The sequence below is a fragment of the Rhinoderma darwinii genome, chromosome 1 (genome assembly GCF_050947455.1).
Source record: "Rhinoderma darwinii isolate aRhiDar2 chromosome 1, aRhiDar2.hap1, whole genome shotgun sequence".
Lineage (NCBI taxonomy): Eukaryota > Metazoa > Chordata > Amphibia > Anura > Rhinodermatidae > Rhinoderma > Rhinoderma darwinii.
In genome coordinates, this window is record NC_134687.1 from 475,529,135 (window position 1) to 475,548,583 (window position 19,449).

The following is a 19,449-nucleotide window of genomic DNA, read 5'->3' on the forward strand; positions in this document are numbered from 1 at the left end:
ACCCTCTCAGGTGTGGGCAGCTAGTGGCAGCACCCTCTCAGGTGTGGGCAGCTAGTGGCAGCACAGAGCTGTCCGTCGTAGATTTATGGCAGAACCAGTTGTCACTAGACACAAAGGAGACTCGTTCCCGCAGGGGATTTGTCTGATGTTATTGTACAGTCCGATCGCATGACAACACTCACCTGAAGCCATAATAAACTCCCAATACCACAGAATGGAACTAGAACACTTCCGTCCCTTTCTGATGACGTCAAATCTAGAAGGCTGCAGGACGCCATGCTGCCGTTAACCCTGTCACTGCCGTGTGACGTGAGCTTCTCCCAGCCGGTGCTGGTGGCTATAGAACAACGGCCATGAACGAAAGCGGTAAGTATATACGTTATATCCGCGTTGATGCGGTCACACCTGATCTGCAGGAGCGCTGATACGGAGAACAGCCATGTCTTCTCTGCAGACCGCGGTACTTGGTGTCAGGCATGTGGAGCAACTACTGCTGGCACGATTCGCCCATCCCCGGGTATCCAGCGCAGGGGGGGATTTCCTTATAGGCGGGCAGAGTTATTACCTGCAGATGGAGAGCTTACTAGATGCTGAGAGCCATGGCTAATACTGTCATTCAGAGCTACTTAGTATCTTGTGTTCTGGATGTCTACGCTCTATACTTTTTATGAAATGTATTTTATCTTTTTATTATCTCCACAGAAGTGATTGATTATTTTAAGCGTCAACTGAAGGAGGATCCCAATGTTGCTACGGCTGTTGCGGCGATAAGAACCCTATTGGAGTTTTTGAAAAAAGATAAAGGTAGATCACAGCATGTAAACAAGGACTATGGTGGAAAGTAAACAATCACGTTTTTTTTGCCTATTTTTGACGTATAGGTCGAGGAAAGCCCCTGACGTTTACGTTAAACATAGGCTGTAGCGGATGCCTAACAGTGGCTCCCGTCACAGACTAGAATAGGATTCGTTAAACGGATGAAAAGTGGTCATGAACGTTCATAACGTATTCATTAAACTATAGTCTATGGGTGACAGATGCCACTGTTAGGTATACGTCACCCATAGGTTATAATGGCATCCGTTTAACGAATACGCCATGAAAAGCTATTGTAAAGCTCATGATGCATCCGTTAACCAGATACTTGTAACGTATGCCATACAGTGGCATCTATCAACCATAGGCTACTATTTCAAAAAAGTATAGGTTTAACGTATATTTTTTTTTTACTGGACTTTATGGAATGAAATAACGTAGTCTACTATTCTATACTTCTTCTCCTTCCTTCCTTTTTTTTTTTTTTTTTTTTTGTATTCTGATGTAAACGAGCCAGATGGAGACAAAAAGGACACTCTTTTGGCATCCATGAGACACTTGAGCCCTATGGACGAGTTTAGCGTGTAAGGCGGGAGCTTTACCGCCATACACGCTAACTGTACGTTCAAAATGTGATGTGAACAGGGCCTTATCCTGCAGAACTATTGGTAGCCATGCTGCTGTAGAAAATATAATAAAGTATTACTGTCACTTTCTTTATTACACATGTGAAGCCACAATTTGTGAGGGCTGTAAGGGTGTGTTCACACGCTGAGCCAAAAACGTCCGTTTTTTCGGCCGTTTTTGGAGCTGTTTTCAATAGAGTCTATGAGAAAACTGCTCCAAAAACGTCCCAAGAAGTGTCCTGCACTTCTTTGACGAGGCTGTAATTTTACGTGTCGTCTTTTGACAGCTGTCAAACGACGACGCGTAAATTACAGGTCGTCGGCACAGTACGTCGGCAAACCCATTCAAATGAATGTGCAGATGTTTGCCGACGTATTGGAGCCGTATTTTCAGGCGTAAATTGAGGCATAATACGCCTCGTTTACGCCTGAAAATAGGTCGTGTGAACCCAGCCTAAACAAGTGTTCTAGAGCATGTCTTACAAAGGTGTATTTCTAGCCATTCTAGGGTTAAGTGAAGCTGTTTTTTCGTGACGGATCTTCTTTCAGTGTCGTCACAAACAATGGATATGCTTGTAAAGCGCTTACATAACAATGTCCGTTTGACACCAGCGGAATACGGGCTCAATTCTTTGTCCATATTATGGATGCAAACCTAGGCCCAACCGCGGGCCTGGTGACCAGAATTCTAGTATAAATATAAGTCCCTTTGATGCTGTTAGATCAGGTTATTAGAGCTGCGGCTGGACCGGGATTTGTGTAGAAATCCACCCGTATTCTGCTTGTCAGACTAACCTTCGGCGCCGCTGGTAATTTGTCTACGGTTAGAAGAACTGCAAGGTATTAGAGGAAATCCAGACGCTTCATATTCTGACCAGCGATGTGGTAAATGTTCCTGAGTTCAGTAGAAAGACATTTTAGAATAGCAGATTTTGCTAAATCTCTTTTTAGTAGTGTTACTTCTATTATACCTCAGGATAAACCACATTATTCAATTTTTTTTCTCTGTGTTTACTATCTCTGCTTGCTGAGTAAAGCACTTCCTATAATCAGTATGGCCTTATTCACAACAGCGTTGAATACGTCCACATGACGGCCGTTAAATCAATGGCCATCACACGGACCTATGCAATTCAATGGGGCCATTCAGACATGTAGTGTTTTTTACGCGGCATGTTTCCGTTGCGTGAAACTCACCATGTCCTATTCTTGTGTGTTTTTTTGTGCATCACGCACCCATTGAAGTCAAAGTGTGCGTGAAAATCATTCATCACTTCTGTGTTCTGTCTGTGATTCACGCACAAGTTCATAAGAAATGAAGGGAAAAATTTTACAAAATAAAGAAATGTGTACATAAACAGACTTCCACAACTGATGCCACACGGAACTGCAACTGCAAAACGGACACGTTCGTGTGAATCAGGCGGATACTTGGCGTTTCCAACTTAGAACCCGCACCAAATTATGGTGCGGATTTTTGGGAAGAATCTTTGCGCCAAAAAACAGAGTTGAGGGCTAAAAAAAGCCAATACTTACCTCCTGGGCGTTGCCATTGCGACGCGTCTCTCTTTTTCATGTTATGATGCTGCAGCCTGTGATTGGCTGCAGCAGTCACATGGGATAAAACGTCATGCCAGAAGGCTGGGCTGCACGGAGGGACACGTCGCTATGGCAACACCCAGGGGTAAGTATAGACTTTTTAATAAAATTTTAAAAAGAACAATGTGTTTTGTTTTTTTTCCTGATTTGCGAGCTTTGCGGCAGAACTGCAGCTTTTACGGCGCAAAAACGCAACGTTTTCTATTTGTTGAGGGTTTTACGTCCTTATTGAATTCAAAGGGGAAAACCCGCAACAAAAGTGCAGCGATTCTGCAGCATAAAATTGACATGTCTCTTGAGTAAAGCCTCAGGCCCTGTTCACACGGATTATTTTGCAGGCAGAAAATATCTGCCTTAAAATTCCTTCAGGCAGATTGACCTGCCTGCACGTTCTTGCCACGGTTTTCACTGCATTTTTCCCAGCGTTTTTCGGCCTCGGTCATTGAGCGCCGCGGGCAAAAAATGCAGCAAAGAAAGCTTTCTCTGCTTTCTATTGATTTCAATGGGAGGTCAGAGACGGAACCGCGGAAAGAAAGAGCATGTCGCTTTTTTCCCCGCAACTCAATGGGAGGCGGTTTCGGGCGTTTTTTGGTTCTGATTCCGACACGGTTTCCGCGTCAAAATCTGACCAAAAATCTCTGTGCGAACAGGGCCAGAGAGTTAAAAGAGCGCGGCTCTTAGTTGCAGATCCTGCTTTTAAGTGATCGACGGGGACTCCAGCAGTTGGATCTCCGCATGATCAGCCATTTATGGCATAACCTGTCAATAAGCCCATTCAACCACCAGCCTGACCAATTCCGTTGAATGCTAGCACTATAAATACTACCGTACACCCTGGGTAGGAAGAGAATTCTTATATCTTACTGAAAATGCCATTTAATGACACCGGGCCAACTAGAACAATCACAAGGCCACAACGTTTTCTGTTGCTTTGCATAGGTTGGGCAACAGAACTTCTGACTAAGGCCCTGTTCACACTCCTCAAAAACCGCCCGAAAATGCCTCCCATTGGTTTCAATGGGAGTTGGACGAGTTTTTTTACCGCGAGTAAAAAAAACGTGTCGCGGTAAAAAGAAGCGTCATGACCTATCTTGAGGCCGTTTCCGCCTCCAAAACCCCATTTCAATCAGTCAGAAAGAGGGAAAAAAAACCTTGACGAGTTTTTGTCAAACCACTGTGCAAAAACCTACTGGACCAGTTTTTGCAGGAGGAATTTTCCTCCTGCAAAAAAACTCAGTGTGAACACAGCCTAAGTCTGCTTGTCTATTGGCACTAATAAGCTCACGGCTTCCATTGCAAATCAGGTTAGAGATCACGTGACCACACGGGGAGCCAAACGGAGCCTGTGTTTTTAATACTAGGTGAGTAAATAAATGGCATATACATGTACAAGATGGCCGATTACAAACGGGCAAAGCAATACAAATGATATTTCCCTGTGATGTATTGAGCTGCAAGCTAGACATGAGCTGCGTTTGGAGGCACCAGGGGGATGGGGAAGTCTGTAAACATATTTCTGTGATATTAGAAGAAACTCAACACTGATTTTTTTTATTTTATTTTTTTGCAAAATTATTGACGCATAATATCGCATGTACACAGGTATTTTGTAACATCACACTGCAATTTAATGTGCACGATCGATAATCGCGCAAGTTTAAACGCTTTAGAGTCCTGGCCTGTAGCCGCCCTGTTCCTCTCAAGTCATTCATTCTCCAGTCTGGTTGCCATCATAACAAGGTCGCCTTTTTCTTAGTAACTTTTGGTACGTGAGGTCATACAGCGTATTATTTGCTATATTTACCTTGTTATATCCATCTTGTTCCTGTTTCCAGTCAGCAGTTTCTATCATTGGCTTTTCTGTTCTAGGTGAAACTATACAAGGTCTGATTGGAAGTCTAAAAGATGCAATTGAAACATTGTCAAAAGTGGATTCATCTGTTGCAGTCTTGTCTGGAGGCGAACTCTTCCTGAGGTTCATTACTCTCACTTCTGAGCTGGAGCACTCCGTAAGTCTTCTCAAAGAGTAGACTTCATTTTGTACAGCAAAATTTCTTTAGGGTAGGAACACACCCGGCGTATTCCGGGCTGATACGCTGTGCAGCTTGACGCAGTGTATGCGCCCTGAACACCGCAGGGAATGCCGTCCGAAAGCCGTTTTTCGCGCATAAATTCTGCTGCGTAAATTATCGCACGTACTTACCCCTTCCCTCCTCTGACGTCCGCTCTGGCCTTCCTGGATGACGTTACAGGCCATGTGATTGGCTGCAGCGGTCACATGGCCTGATACGTCACCCAGGGAGGCTGGACTGGAGAAGAAACAGGCAACTCTCGATAAGTATAACTTGATTTTTTTTTTTTCTTACTTGCACTTTATTTATTTTTTCGGCGGAATCGCTGTGATTCGACTGCAAATATCACAACACACACACCACTTTCTTGCTGGTTTAAGCACCCCATTGAATTCAATGGGAACACCCGCAACAGAAGAGCTGCGATTTCGCAACATTAATTAACATGCTGCTGTTGAAGAAACCGCATCGCAAGTCAATTTATGTGCGGTTTTTTTCGGCTGCATTTTTCCACAGTGTGGGGACGAGATTTGTTGAAATCTCACCCACACTGCTGCTACTGTAAAACGCTGCGGATTCTCCGCATTAAATCCGTTGCGGAAAATCCACAGTGTTTACGCTGTGTGTGTTCCTACTCTTAAAGCGTACCTAACCTTTAAGAATAATCTGTCATCTGTGCGTACGAGAGGTATAACAATATTTCTGGCCATTATATGACTTGTATCTGGCATTTTAAGCAGTTTTACCCTCTTCAGCCTCCATCTCTAATTGCAATTTTCCGCGGAGCTAGTGGGTGGAGCCTAACTGCTATCATAAATATCAAGAGGCAAGGCAGCACATCCAAAATAAATGGGAATTTATTCACCCACAGGTGCGACGTTTCAGTCCAATAGGACTTTTCTCAAGCATCCCGAAACGTTGCACCTGTGGGTGAATGAATTCCCATATATTTTGGATGTGCTGCCTTGCCTCTTGATATTTGTGGATTCCTTACATGGGACTTTGGATCAGGTTCCTTTTGAGACTTGTACCCATTATATTTCACTTCACTTTGAATCTCCGGTGCTGTTATTACTTTTCTTTCTCACTGCATATCATGTCAAAATGGAAGACATCATACAGCAGTAATGAGCAGATGAACTGTGAATCCCGCACTCGGGGAGTTAAAACACTTAGGGCCAGTTCACACTTGCATAAACACTGAGGTTTTTCTGCAACAGAATTAGTGGCGGAAAATCCTCAGCAAATACAGTAGCAGCAAAGTGGATGAGATAAAACAAATCTCATCCACACTCTGCGGAAAAACTGCTCAGAAATTGACCTGCGGTGTCAATTGTATTTGCATACACGCTGCTTATTTGTTGATGGTTTTCCCCATTGAATTCAGTGGGAGGTAAATCCCGCAATAAATAGCAGTTGTTGTGTTTTTGGCGGCGGGTTCGGAGCGATTCCGCCGCAAAAAATGCAACTCAGAAAATAAATAAATCTCATACTTACCCAGCAGTCTGTGTTCCTCCCTACAGCGCGGCCTCCTGGGATTAAGATTCATCCCATGTGACCTCTGCAGCCAATCACAGGCTGTAGCGGCGGTCCCATGGGATAAAACATCATCCCAGGAGGCCGGCCTGGATGACGTCAGAGGATGACGCTGCAGCCAATCACAGGCTGCAGCGGTCTCCTGGGATGAAAGTCATCACAGGAGGCAGGCCTGCTAGAAGGCTGGCTACGTCTTGCAGTATTCCGCAGCGGATGTTCCGGGTGAAAAACTGCACCACAGTTTGGTCTGGTTTTTCGCCTGGAATTCCCTGCGGCGCACAGGGCAGATACGCTGCGTGCTTTTACGCAGCATATCCGCCTCATGTGAACTCGGCCTTCGTAGTAGCTGCAGCAAAATCTCAGTTTGTGTGTCTGCCTCTTTCTCTCACTCTGTTCCGGTTACCACCTTGCCGCGCTATAGACTTCTATGGGCAGCTGTAACCTGGTCCTTCAGTGAGCTGATAGTCCAGCACTTCGATTTAGCAGTAAGTTCAGAGTGAGTGATCCGTTAGGAGGGGGAGGGGTCTGATAAGTGGAGAAAGGCATTTCTCCCTCCCTAATAAAACACATTACTAAGTTTCTTTTTTTTTCAAACTCTTTATTTGGTAAACAAGACATAACAAATCAGTAGACATTCCCACATATTGGGAGCATATATCGCTACGTAGAGCTTTGATAACATTCTCAAAAGAAAACATAGTGATAAAGGTTCATTTCTATACAGATGTTGCGAGAATATCTCATCTTATCTAAAACATTGTTATATCAATACTGTAAATGATATTTATGAGTACAGTGTAACAATAAAACACTAACAACCAGTAAACCAAAATCTACCAAACATGGTGCAGCTATCCATAGTAAAGAGTCTATTTCTGTCCTAAACTGATGTGTCCTCCAAACTAACAGAGGGCTCTAAGCGATTACTATGAGGTCCAACTGATCCACTGGGCTTCACATTGTGGTAATCTGTTTTCCAGAATACTAATTAATTTCTCAAATTGGTGTATTTCCTTAATTTTGTTCAGCGTCCTTGGGAATGGAATAGATAGTGATTTCCAGCTAATGGCTACCGTCCATTTGGCTGCTGATAAAATATGCGAGATTAATTTTCTATTTATTTTGGGTACATCAGGAATTTCTGCATTCAGTATCGCTGACCAAGGGGTTAATTTGATTTGTAACTGTAATTTAGAATTGATAAGGCGCTCAATTCGTTTCCAATGAGCCTGTACTACTGGACAGAACCACCAGATATGAGCCATAGTGCCCCTCTCCCCACAGTTTCTGAAACAAGCATCCGAACTACCTGGAAACAATTTTGCTAATTTGTCCGGAGTAAGATACCAACTCGTTAGAATTTTATATGATGTTTCTTTAATATTATTCGATTGAGATACTTTAGCTGTGTTATCATATATTTGTTGCCACGAGGTCGAATGTGGTATATTTCCCAGCTCCCGTTCCCAAGCCATCATATATGAAGTAGGACCATTATACGTTTCACTTCTGAATTGGGAGTACAAAACTGAAATCAGCCCTTTCCCCCTTGGGGAGTCTCGACAATTAGCCTCATAGAAGGTTACACTAGTGTCGCTTGGTATAAAGACAGATCCCAAGAGAAGATGGTGTATTTGTAGATATCTAAAGTATTCCCTGAGTGGGATTTGAGAATCCTGACGTAGGGCCTCAAAAGAAAGGGATTTACCATCTTTGCACAACTTAAGTAATGAAGTGAAGCCTAATGAGGTCCACCACTGGAAGGCCTCCGGGTGTAATCCCGGCGGAAAGTCAGGATTAAGCAATAATGGTTGTAATGCGGATGGATTAGACATAAATTTAAACTTTTCCCGACATATTAACCAAAGTGTGAGGGAGTGTTTGATAATGCTATTTTCGATGCCAGAAATGTGAGATCTTAAAACCGGAGACCACATCAGTGCCTTTAGTGAGGATGGAGATGTAGTAAGGGATTCAAACAAAACCCATCTTACGGTGCTGGGGTCACAGTTCCATGCTGCGATCTGTGAGATTTGTGCCGCATAGTAATATAATTTCAGGTCCGGAAGACTAAGTCCCCCACTAACCGTGGAGCGATGTAAGGTGGACTTACCCACTCTTGATCCTTTATTCGCCCAAATGAATTTATTTATTATCCGCTGTATGTGTGAGATGGCATAAAGCGGGGCCCTAAATAAATACAGCAGCTTGGGTAGAATGGTCATTCGAACTGCAGCGAGTCTGCCCAACCAAGATATATGGTACCTAGACCACTCCTCTAATAATTTCCTGATAGATGCAAATTTTTTAGGGTAGTTACTTAAGTATAAAGTAGTTGGATCTCTAACTAGAGCTATTCCTAAGTATGTCATGTGGGAGTGTTTCCACTGAAATCCAAAGTTAAGTTTTAACAGGTCCACCTGTTCCATCGACATTTGTATCTGCATTGCTGTGGATTTAAGCGGATTTACTATTAACCCTGAGTAAGCCCCAAAGCAGGTAAGCGTATTCATGAGATTTGGTAAAGAAACCATTGGCGTTGTAATGAATAAAAGCATATCATCTGCATAAATGCTAAATTTAAACTCATGAGATTGCTCCCTGTATCCCTTAATGTCTGGATTTAGACGAATATGCTGTGCAAGAGGCTCCATGGCGAGAGCGAACAAGAGAGGAGACAACGGGCATCCCTGTCGTGTCCCTTTTTGTATCTGAAAATAAGGAGAGTATTGACCTAGGAATTTTACTCTAGCTTGTGGAGAGTAATATACCGCCCTGATAGCTTCTACGTACGGACCCCTAATGCCAAATTGTGTAAGTGTGCTATATAAGTAGTTCCAGTCCACCGAATCAAATGCTTTCTGGATATCTAGGCTCAAAATTAGTAATTGGCGTTTGTGCGTAGTAGCATGAAGAATAATATTGTGAGCCAATCGAATATTGTCTGTTGCTTGTCGTGATGGTATGAAGCCCGTTTGATCAGGAGAAATTAGGGAGGTCATATATGGTGCAAGTCTATTTGAAAGTATTTTAGTAAATAACTTGTAGTCTACATTAAGTACTGATATTGGACGTAAATTTGCACAGTAGGTTTCATCTTTTCCAGGTTTTGGAATGAGTGAAATATTAGCCTGTGAAAATTCAGGAGGAGGTACTTCCCCTGCCATAAGTGTGTTGAAATATGTGGTTAGATGCGGTGTTAATGTCTGTGAAAATGTTTTGTAATAGAAAGCGGAGTAACCATCAGGGCCTGGGCACTTGGAAGATGTGAGGTTTTTTATGCTTTCAGTGACCTCTTCTGCTGTGATCGGGGAATTCAGTTGTAATCTTGCCTCATCTGTCAGAGATGGAAGCGGGTGTGTTGAAAGCCATTCAGATAAATCTATGGAGTTCAAGGATTGGGGTTTGCTATACAAAGCACTACAGAATGTACTCATGGTGTCTAATATATCAAGCGGATTGGTTGTTGGTGTTCCCGTGTTGTTATGCATGTGGTAAATTTGTTTACCTCTAATGTGGGAGTTTAGTTTTCTGGAGAACATTGAGGTAGCTCGATTTGGAATATGCATACAATTTTGCCTTGCCCCATCGAAGTGCTTTCTCAGCCTTGCTCTCCTCCAATGCTCTAAGAGAGCAGCGAGTTTCCTCTATCTGAGCTTTAATCATAGTATTTGGTTTATTAATATACTGACGCTCTAGTCTTGTAAGGGTCGATAGCAATTTATTAAGAAGTTGCAATCTATCTCTTTTCAATTTTGATCCCTTTGCCATTAGTACACCTCTCAATACTGCTTTATGTGCCAGCCATATTTGAGCAGAAGAAGTATTTGGTAGGGAATTAATGGCAAAATACTCTTGTAGAGCACTGGATATGGATGTGACTATTTCTGGATGAGAAAGTAGGGAATCATTCAGCCTCCATGATGGCGGACGTGTGACGTTGCCAATGCAAACTTGGAGTGAGTGGATATTGTGGTCTGACCAAGCACATTGGGTGTATACAGTATTATGTGGTCTAACAGATAGCTGGGAGGAAGTTACGATGTAGTCAATCCGAGAATAACTGTCATGCACTGCGGAGTAAAACGAGAATTCCTTGTCTAGAGGATGATCTTGTCTCCACAGATCTACGAGAGATAATTGTTTCATCCTATACATAAATGATTTCGGTGCTGACTGTGCATTAGCTTGGGGACGGCTTCTATCCCATTGGGCATTCATCACTATGTTGAAATCCCCCCCTAGGATAATGTAGGAGTCGGAGAATTTCTCAAGCTGTTTAAAGAATTTAGTAAAGAAGGAGGTTGCTGAATGGTTAGGTGCATAAATCGTTGCAAAGGTAATACGTTGTCCCGCTAGTTGTCCTGTAAGGATAATGTACCTACCATCTGGGTCTATTATGGAGTCAGTTACTGTAAATGGAAGTGTATTTCTGAAGAAAATGGCTACTCCTTTTTTCCTTGTGTCCGAGGTGGATAAGTAAACTCTCTGGAACATCTTATCAAAGTATTTTGGGTAACTAGTATGAGTAAAATGTGTTTCCTGTAACATTATAACATCGCCATGAAGCCTCTTGTAATTATTAAAGGCCATTCATCTCTTCGTTGGGTTATTAAAGCCTTTTACATTATGTGTAATAACAGTATATGCCATAGGAATTCGATAGTTACATTATTTAGATAAGCAGACAGTACTTTTGTATGTAAAATATAGCTGCAGCCAACGCAAATAACATCTTTTACAGTTAACGTCAACATAAAAAAACAAAAGTGGAGTGCGGCTAAGTGCCCTCCACGTGACCCCATTCGGGTCTCTTTCTCAACTTGCTGAACAAAACCCGCGCTCGATAAAACCGGCTCTGAGCAAGTTCAGCAAATCTAGCACAGGGGCGTCACCAGAGTTTTGGCTGACCCACCGCAATATCAAGCGGATTATGCAATGTTAGACAAGTAAAAATGTAGAATTAGCTTAAGTACAATATTTACCAGCAGGGCAGTCTATTGCCCTATATTCATCCAGGGTCCTCCCCCTCCCAGCCGGGAGGACAAGGTCCCATGGAGAAGGGGAAAAATAAACCAATATAAAAAAAATGTCCATAGCGACCATACAGATTATTACATCAGGTATACGTTACAAATATATTTCGCCACCCTCCGTCTCAGGTCACAACATTACTACGTTTCTTATGTTTGCTTGTACTATTGATTTTTGAAGTTTGTTGAAAAGTTAGTGACCATTATTTTAACATACTACTTACTTAAACCATTTTCTTCTCTCTATCTGTATGAATATTTGAGCCAAATATCTATTAACAAAATAAGTAGCTTAAATGGTCACTAACCTTTCAATAAACTGCATAAATCAATAGTACTAGTGAATATAAGAAACTTCATAATACATCTTATTAAAGAAAAATGTCTTCCTCCACTTCTCCCCCTGCCTCCTGCACTGATCATTCACTGCTAAAATTCATCTAGAGACTAGAGTATATTAGCTTACTAAGGTCCAGTTCACACTGAGTTTTTTGGCACTAACTTTGCTGCGGAAACCGCATTAGACTTAGCGCTAAAAAATGTCTAAAACTGCCTCCCATTGATTTCAATGGGAGGGGTTTTTTTTTTCCCCAGAGCGGCAACAAAAAGTGGCATTGCTCTTTCTTCCTGGCGTTCCGTCTCTGACCTCTCATTGAAATCAATGGGAGGCAGATAAAGCGTTTTTTTGCCTGCGGATCTCAATGGCCGCAAGAATTTGCAGGCAGGTCAAAATCTGCGTCAAAATTCCCTAAGGAATTTTGAGGCAGATTTTTCTGCCTGCAAAAAAAACCTCATGTGAACAGGGCCTAAGGTATCAGGTAACCTGCTGCCCATAGAAGTCTATGAAGAGGGGAGGGGGAGGGAAATGCTGGAGAGATGTATGTAAATCTCACCCCAGTGCTGGATTCTCATGCTGCACTACTCCTTACTGCTATATAATGTCCTCCATGCTGCTCCCTCTCTATATGTGACGGAGATGGGAAGGAAGGATTCTTCTTTTCTATATGTGTGCAGTGTATCGAGGACCTGAAAGCGGTTAGGCTCTGCCCACTAGCTAAGAGACAACTGAGAATTTGGGATAGAGCAAACAGAGGGGAAAACTGCTAAATAGTGGCACATACAAGTCATATAATGGCCAGGAATAGTGTTATACCTCATGTACACATATGACCGCTTATTCTGACAAGCTCATGAAGCAGTATCGCACTGTCCCAGGATGTTGGGAAATGTTATTTGTTTGTTCATTGTGGTTTCTGACCAATATATTTCATAAAGTAAATCAGTAAAAGTTATAGTTTATTTTCTATGACGCCACTCTGAATCTATACAGGTTATTACTAATCTTACAAACATGTCGCATCCAAACCATTATTGAAGTATATATCTTTTTTTCCAGAATTATGCTTTATGCAAAGAAAGGATGAGTGCACGAGGGGAACTCTTTCTAAAAAGAATCTCCTTGTCCAGGGATAAGATCACCAAACTCTGCTGCCCATTTATAAAAGATGGAGCTGTAAGTGATTACTTAGGACTTACTTGTCCAACTTAAGATTGATGTGATTCCTATAATGTCCATCATAAGAGCGAGGTGCTTGACTGCATAGCATGGACAGTGTCATCTTACAATTATGTTTTTCTTATGTTCTGCATTTACATAAATGTATACACTGTTGTGAAAAGGGTTTTAGATACCAATAAAGTTAAGTATGTTAACTTAAAGCGACCTGTCGCCACTCCTGACATCTCATATTAATAAATGCTTTCTTTTCTCCCAAAATAAGGCTCTGTTCACATCTGCATTTTGTCCGTTCTCTGAAATTGAAATGCAAAATGCTGCATCCGTCACGTGACTATCATCAGCGCCCAACAGACCCCCATTGACTTGTATTACAGTCCATCAGGTTCTGTTGAAGTGTCTGTCATTTTGCCGTACAAAATAGCGGCACATGTTGAGCTCCTTTTTTTTTTTTTCACCCAAATGTAACATAATCTGCAACACAGCTTCAAAGGCAGATGTGAACACAGCCTAACAATTCTGGAGCACCTTTTCTCAGAACTCCGCGTTGTGCCGTTCCTGCTATTTGTCCTGGAAATGTATAAATAAATTGACAAATAAGTATTACCATTTCACTTTTCAATGGGGTTTCCCATTCTTTACAGTTGTTAAAATCCGCTTTGTTATAGTGTTTACATTTTGGACTTGCCTAAGGGTATGTTCACACGCTTAACTAAATACGGCTGAAAATACGGAGCTGTTTTCAAGGGAAACCCACTCCTGATTTTCAGCCGTTTTTGGAGCTGTTTTTCTATTGAGTCAATGAAAAACGGCTCAAGAAGTGACATGCACTTCTTTTACAAAAACGCTCTAAGGGAACGGAACACCGTTTTTCCCATTGAAATCAATGGGCAGATGAATGTAGGCGCTCTTCTACCGATTTTTCTGCCATTTTTCGGGACGTTTATGGCCCGAAAATAGCCCGTGTGAACATACCTTATATGTAGAGTTGAATTCGTTGACTGAAATGAAATATAAAGTATGACTTCACTAAGGACTATACGTTGCACCTATTGTTTGAAAATGTTCCCAGCAGTTTACTAATTCTCTTTCATTTCAGGTAGTGCCCTGTTTAAGATCTAGGGCTGATCTTGAGGCAAATTAATTTGACCATTCTTATAGCACCCATCACCCACTGACTACAGACATGTAGTCGGGGAACCATTACATTACTTTTGTTCTATTTTAGCACATTGGAATCTAGTGGTGCTCTTAATCGTGGACATATTTCAGTATGACTTTTTAACCTTTACACCTCTGTTCCTTTTGTAGAAAATTTTAACTCATGCTTACTCCAGGGTGGTTCTGAAGGTCTTAGAAGAAGCTGCTGCAGCTAATAAACGCTTTAGTGTGTATGTTACAGAATCACAACCAGACTTATCAGGGTGAGTATGCCACTATTTTCTAAATGTCATCATAGTTCTCAAGCTCTAAAGAATTAAAGGGAACCGGTCAGCAGATTTGACCCCCTCAAAACTTCTGACCGTGCTCTATAAAGAATGGCGAGAGCAGTGTAACCATACCTGGGTTGATGGACATGCAGGTTGCATGACAGAGAAATCTAGGTTTTAATGTCCCTGGTGCCACGATGGCAAATGTCACAGAGTCCTTCATGTTCAGTGCTCCATTCTCTCTGCACTGGATGCTCCCCAGCCTCTCCCTCTGCTTTAAACGATCACTCTAGTGGTCTCCTTCTCCTAGTGTTCAGCAGCATGTAGTAAATGGTATTGGCAGGCAGTAGCATGCATCAGTCAACCCGATCCTTACCAAAATGTTATGGAGGAAAAGGAAGCACATATGTCTTGGATACCCAATGCTTTACCTAGGTAAACAGGTTTAATTTATTTTCAGACATCATGTTGAATGCAAACTATAGCAGAGACTGGAGCGCACCATTAAAATAAACCTTCAAAGGTTTGCTGCATCCATCTAAACTCCGTTGCTACTTTAGCACATTGGCTAAAGTAGCAACGGAGCACATTGCCCACACACTATCTCTTATTTTTGCATGTATAGGGCTTTCACACGGAGCCATAATACTTCCACGTAATTGGCAACTACTTCGCAGTTACAACATTTAGGCCATGTTCACACAGGGTGGAAACGCTGCGTAAAACAACACAGTGTATCAGTCCTGGAACCCTCAAGGAATTCTGCCCAAAAAGACGCACCAGATTTTGGTGCAGTTTTGTGGGCGGCATGTGCACTGCGGAAAACTGGTTTATACTTACCCCAATCTCCGTTGTCATGGCGATGCGTTCCATTGCAGTCCTGCCTCCTGGGATGACGCTGCAGCCAGTCACATGACCTGAAACGTCATTCCTGGAGGCTGGCCTGGACAGAGAACGGTATAAAGTATAAGTAAATATACACTTCTCTTCACAACGCCCAGTTGGTAAAAAGTAAAAACACGCCCAGTTGTCTACTAAGTAACTAATTGGCAAAAATCTAAAATTGCTCATAACTTGCTCAAAAATAATCGTTTTTCAAAATAAAAACCACTGTTGTTATCTACATTACAGCGCCGATCAGATTATGTAGGAGACAGGGCACTTATAATCTGGTGACAGAGCCGCTTTAATTTTGTGTTCTCTGGATTATTGTAAATAAAGCTAAGCAGGTTAGACCATGTAAAGAGAAGACCCTCATCATTCTAATGTATATTTGCATAGATGCCAGAAGGAAAAGCTTAGTTATCTCAGTAAAAAATAGTTAGTCTTAGGCCCTGTTCACAGTTTTTTGCAGGCATAAAATTCTGCCTCAAAATTCCGTTTGAAATTTTGAGGCAGGACTTTGCTCTGCCTGCACGTCGTTTTTAGCGGCGTTTTTCGCTCGTGCCCATTGAGCGCCACAGGCAAAAACACTGCGAACTACGCTTTCTCTGCCGCCCATTGATGTCAATGGGAGGTCAGAGACGTAAACACCCGAAGATGGGGCATGTCGTTTCTTTTTTCCGCAAGCGGTTTCCACGTCAAAAAAACTCAGTGTGAACAGGGCCTTAAAGGGGTTTTCCCATCAGGGACATTTATGACATTCACAGGACATGTCATAAATGTCAGATAGATGCGGGTCCCACCTCTGGGATCCACACTGATCTCTAGAACGGGGCCCCCTAAACCCTGTGCTACCTTTTGTGTTCCCGCGGACACTTGTGATTTCTGATCATGTAAGAAGAAAACAGCGTAGCTCGCATGCTACGCTGCTTCCTTAACTGCCATTCACTGCTATGGGAGTTATGGAAATAGCGTAGCTCAGCGTGTTACGTTGTTTTCTACTTACAAGGTCGGAAATCACAAGTGGCAGCGGGAACACAAAAGTAGAACGGGGTTTAGGGGGCCCTGTTCTAGAAATCTGTGTAGGACCCGCATCTATCTGACATTTATAGATAACCTGTAGCACATGTAGCATATAGAGGCTTTTGAAAGCCTGTATGAAATATTTATTACTGCTGTTTATCTATGTCTTCTAGGAAGAATATGGCAGAAGCTCTGCAGAACATTAACGTGCCAGTAACCGTGATCCTGGATGCTGCAGTAGGGTGAGTTATGCTGTGAAGGTACAAAACTGAATATTTGTAGCTCTTGGAACTGACATGGTCTCTTTTCGGCAGTTATATTATGGAGAAAGTAGACCTGGTGATTGTAGGAGCTGAAGGCGTAGTGGAGAGCGGTGGAATAATCAACAAGGTAAATGACAACTTATTCCACCTTCCACGGCCGGGACAATTCTCACACTTTATTATACACAAATTAAAACCTGAATAATAAAATTCCATTCTACCAACATACTATGTATTTTCTCAAAGTAGACACCTGGCACATTGTGACAATGCCAGCGCGCACTTTGCATTTATGGGCACCTCCATACAATTTTGCATCAAAACATAAAATTTTGTAATAAAAAAAAATGCATAAAAATTCATTTTTGTGGCCAAAGATCCGACCCAAGCAGAGCATGAGACACTGAAATCCTCCTAAATATACAAGTGTCAGGATGTGCAGAGTTCATATATGCCACTTGTCACAAAATAACCAGGACAGAAGAGACCAAAGATCTCCACGATCCAGATGCCAGTAAACATCCAAGTTGCAGATTCAACAATTGTGTAATTTAAGCACAGGGGGTGATTTCATGTGCAACTGCTCATCTACTTACCCCTTTAGTAGGAAAATAAAAGAACCCCCCCCCCCCCACACACACACCCCAAATATGACAATCAAAGAACATAGATCCTCTGTCATTGGTCAGATGGCTGATTACATGAAGGAAAGTTCCTATACCCCTCTGGGGTCAATGAAAGGCTGTACAGGCAAAGTGATGACAGTAACGGGCTGTGATCTTTTTTTCCTGCTGTCACTTGCAGCTTCCCCTTCCCTCCCTTACAGATACAGAACTTTTCATCCTGCTCCCTGTCTCTAAATAATTGCTGTGCCCCGAATATTGCACCTGAATCTTTAATACGACACCAAGATCTAGGCGTTAGCCCTTATATTCTAGTCGCAGCAAGCTTTTAAAGTCAGGACTAGTTATGTTTTTCTGTATTCATGAGGGGAGCACTTGTCACGAATAGCTGCTGTGTATCTGCATGTATACACGATGGCCAGAAGTCACTGGCGAGGGATAAATAGGAGTCCGCTGTATTCTTTGTTAGGCTCTGTAAGGGTACGTTCACACGCAAACGCAAAATACGTCTGAAATTACAGAGCTGTGTGCTCCTGAATTTGACATTTTTGAAAGTACTCGCGTTTTTCGTGGTGTCTTTTACAGACGTAATTGGAGTTGTTTTTCATTGGAGTCCATGAAAAACGGCCCAAGAAGTGTCCTGCACTTCTTTGACGCGGGCGTAATTTGACAGCGACGCGTAAAATTACACCTAGTCTGTACAGATCGTAAGACCCATTGCAAGCAATGGGCAGACGTATTTGAGACGTCTTTTCAGGCATAATTCGAGGCGTAAAACGCGTGAATTACATCTGGCTAAGGGTACGTGCACACGACCTATTTTCAAACGGCCCAAACACCACAAATTAAAAAAGTGCCACTATTACAGGGACAGGTCAGCTTAACATGGCAGGATATTCAGGTACCAGAACCACTTTAAGAACATTAGAAGCAACTTTTGTATATGGTCTTATATAATTTCCTTGATGTACCAGTATTCAGCATTTGGCACAAAGAAACTGCAGGAAATTACCTATAATATAACAGCATTTTATGGATTTTACTGCAGATTGGCACAAATCAAATGGCCCTATGTGCTAAAGCCCAGAATAAACCATTCTACGTGGTGGCGGAAAGTTTCAAGTTTGTACGGCTTTTCCCACTGAATCAGAGAGATGTGCCAGACAAGTTTAAGGTGAGAGCGATAAAAAAAAAATGTTCTGGGCTGTATGTGCTTAACGGACTGTCAAGCAGTAACGCTTGGAACCAGAGGCAACACATGCAGCATTCTCCATCATTTCTTTGTAGTAGTCCTGTGAGCATCTTCCTTTTTATTTGGTTAGTGATTTTCCCAAAAATACTACACTAACCTGTGGATAGGTGATAAATATTTGAGTGCTGGGATTCCCACCGATAACTAAAATGAGGGTCCCGTTTCCCCCGTTCCTTTTTACCCACATTACCGTGCTGAGGAGTTTGCATGGAGCTGCATCCTGAACTGCGGCTCCATTAAACCTCCTAATTGCGGTTGTCAAGTGAGGGGGAACAGATGATTCAGGCCCTGAATAAACTTATCACCTATACACAGGATAGGGCATAAATGTGCTTGGTGGGGAAAGCCCCTATAACTTGATTATTGAGCATATTCCTGACTCTGGCTGAAGATTTGGGAATCGCACTTTACTACTAATAAATATGGAACCATTGCCGAACAGATCTAGAACGTTATAATGGACGATTCTGAGCATTCTGCATGTAGTCAGTCATGTGTTTTTTGTTTTCTTTTAGTATAAGGCAGACACGCAGCAACAGAAGAAGGACCTCATGAAAGAGCACCCCTGGATTGACTACACCTCCCCCTCTCTAATCACACTGCTTTTTACAGATCTGGGAGTCCTGACTCCCTCTGCTATAAGTGATGAACTTATCAAACTGTACTTATAATATATATTAAAGTTAACCCCATGATTCAGAGGTGTGTTGTAAATAAGTGTTTGAGACATTAAAAACTTTCTATACATTTTCAATCCCAGTATTAAGCTATGTAAAAT

At 42.2% G+C, this 19,449-nt stretch overlaps 2 protein-coding genes across 5 annotated transcripts in view; one reads left to right on the plus strand and one right to left on the minus strand.

The window, feature by feature from the left end:
• The window catches only part of GTF2H3 (general transcription factor IIH subunit 3), a 38,461-nt gene extending 38,045 nt beyond the window's left edge, over positions 1-416 (minus strand). The window contains exon 1 of one of the 3 annotated variants that reach the window (XM_075833827.1): positions 183-416. In XM_075833827.1, coding sequence (XP_075689942.1) covers positions 183-192 — 10 coding nt within the window. In that variant the 5' untranslated portion in view covers positions 193-416. Of the gene's footprint in view, positions 1-2; positions 139-182 lie in introns of those variants that run through there. The other 2 variants (XM_075833799.1, XM_075833808.1) reach the window with 2 other exon arrangements.
• Positions 115-19,370, plus strand: EIF2B1 (eukaryotic translation initiation factor 2B subunit alpha). Of its 2 annotated transcripts, none has more exons than XM_075833785.1 (9): positions 115-366; positions 703-804; positions 4,911-5,050; positions 13,079-13,195; positions 14,510-14,622; positions 16,707-16,775; positions 16,848-16,923; positions 18,468-18,593; positions 19,187-19,370. In XM_075833785.1, exons 1-9 carry the CDS (start codon positions 354-356, stop codon positions 19,340-19,342), a joined length of 912 nt encoding a protein of 303 aa, XP_075689900.1. In that variant the 5' UTR covers positions 115-353; the 3' UTR covers positions 19,343-19,370. The 2 variants fall into 2 exon arrangements, with proteins under 2 accessions (XP_075689900.1, XP_075689891.1); XM_075833776.1 differs by lacking the exon at positions 115-366 and adding an exon at positions 385-460.
• Positions 19,371-19,449: the final 79 nt, after the last annotated feature.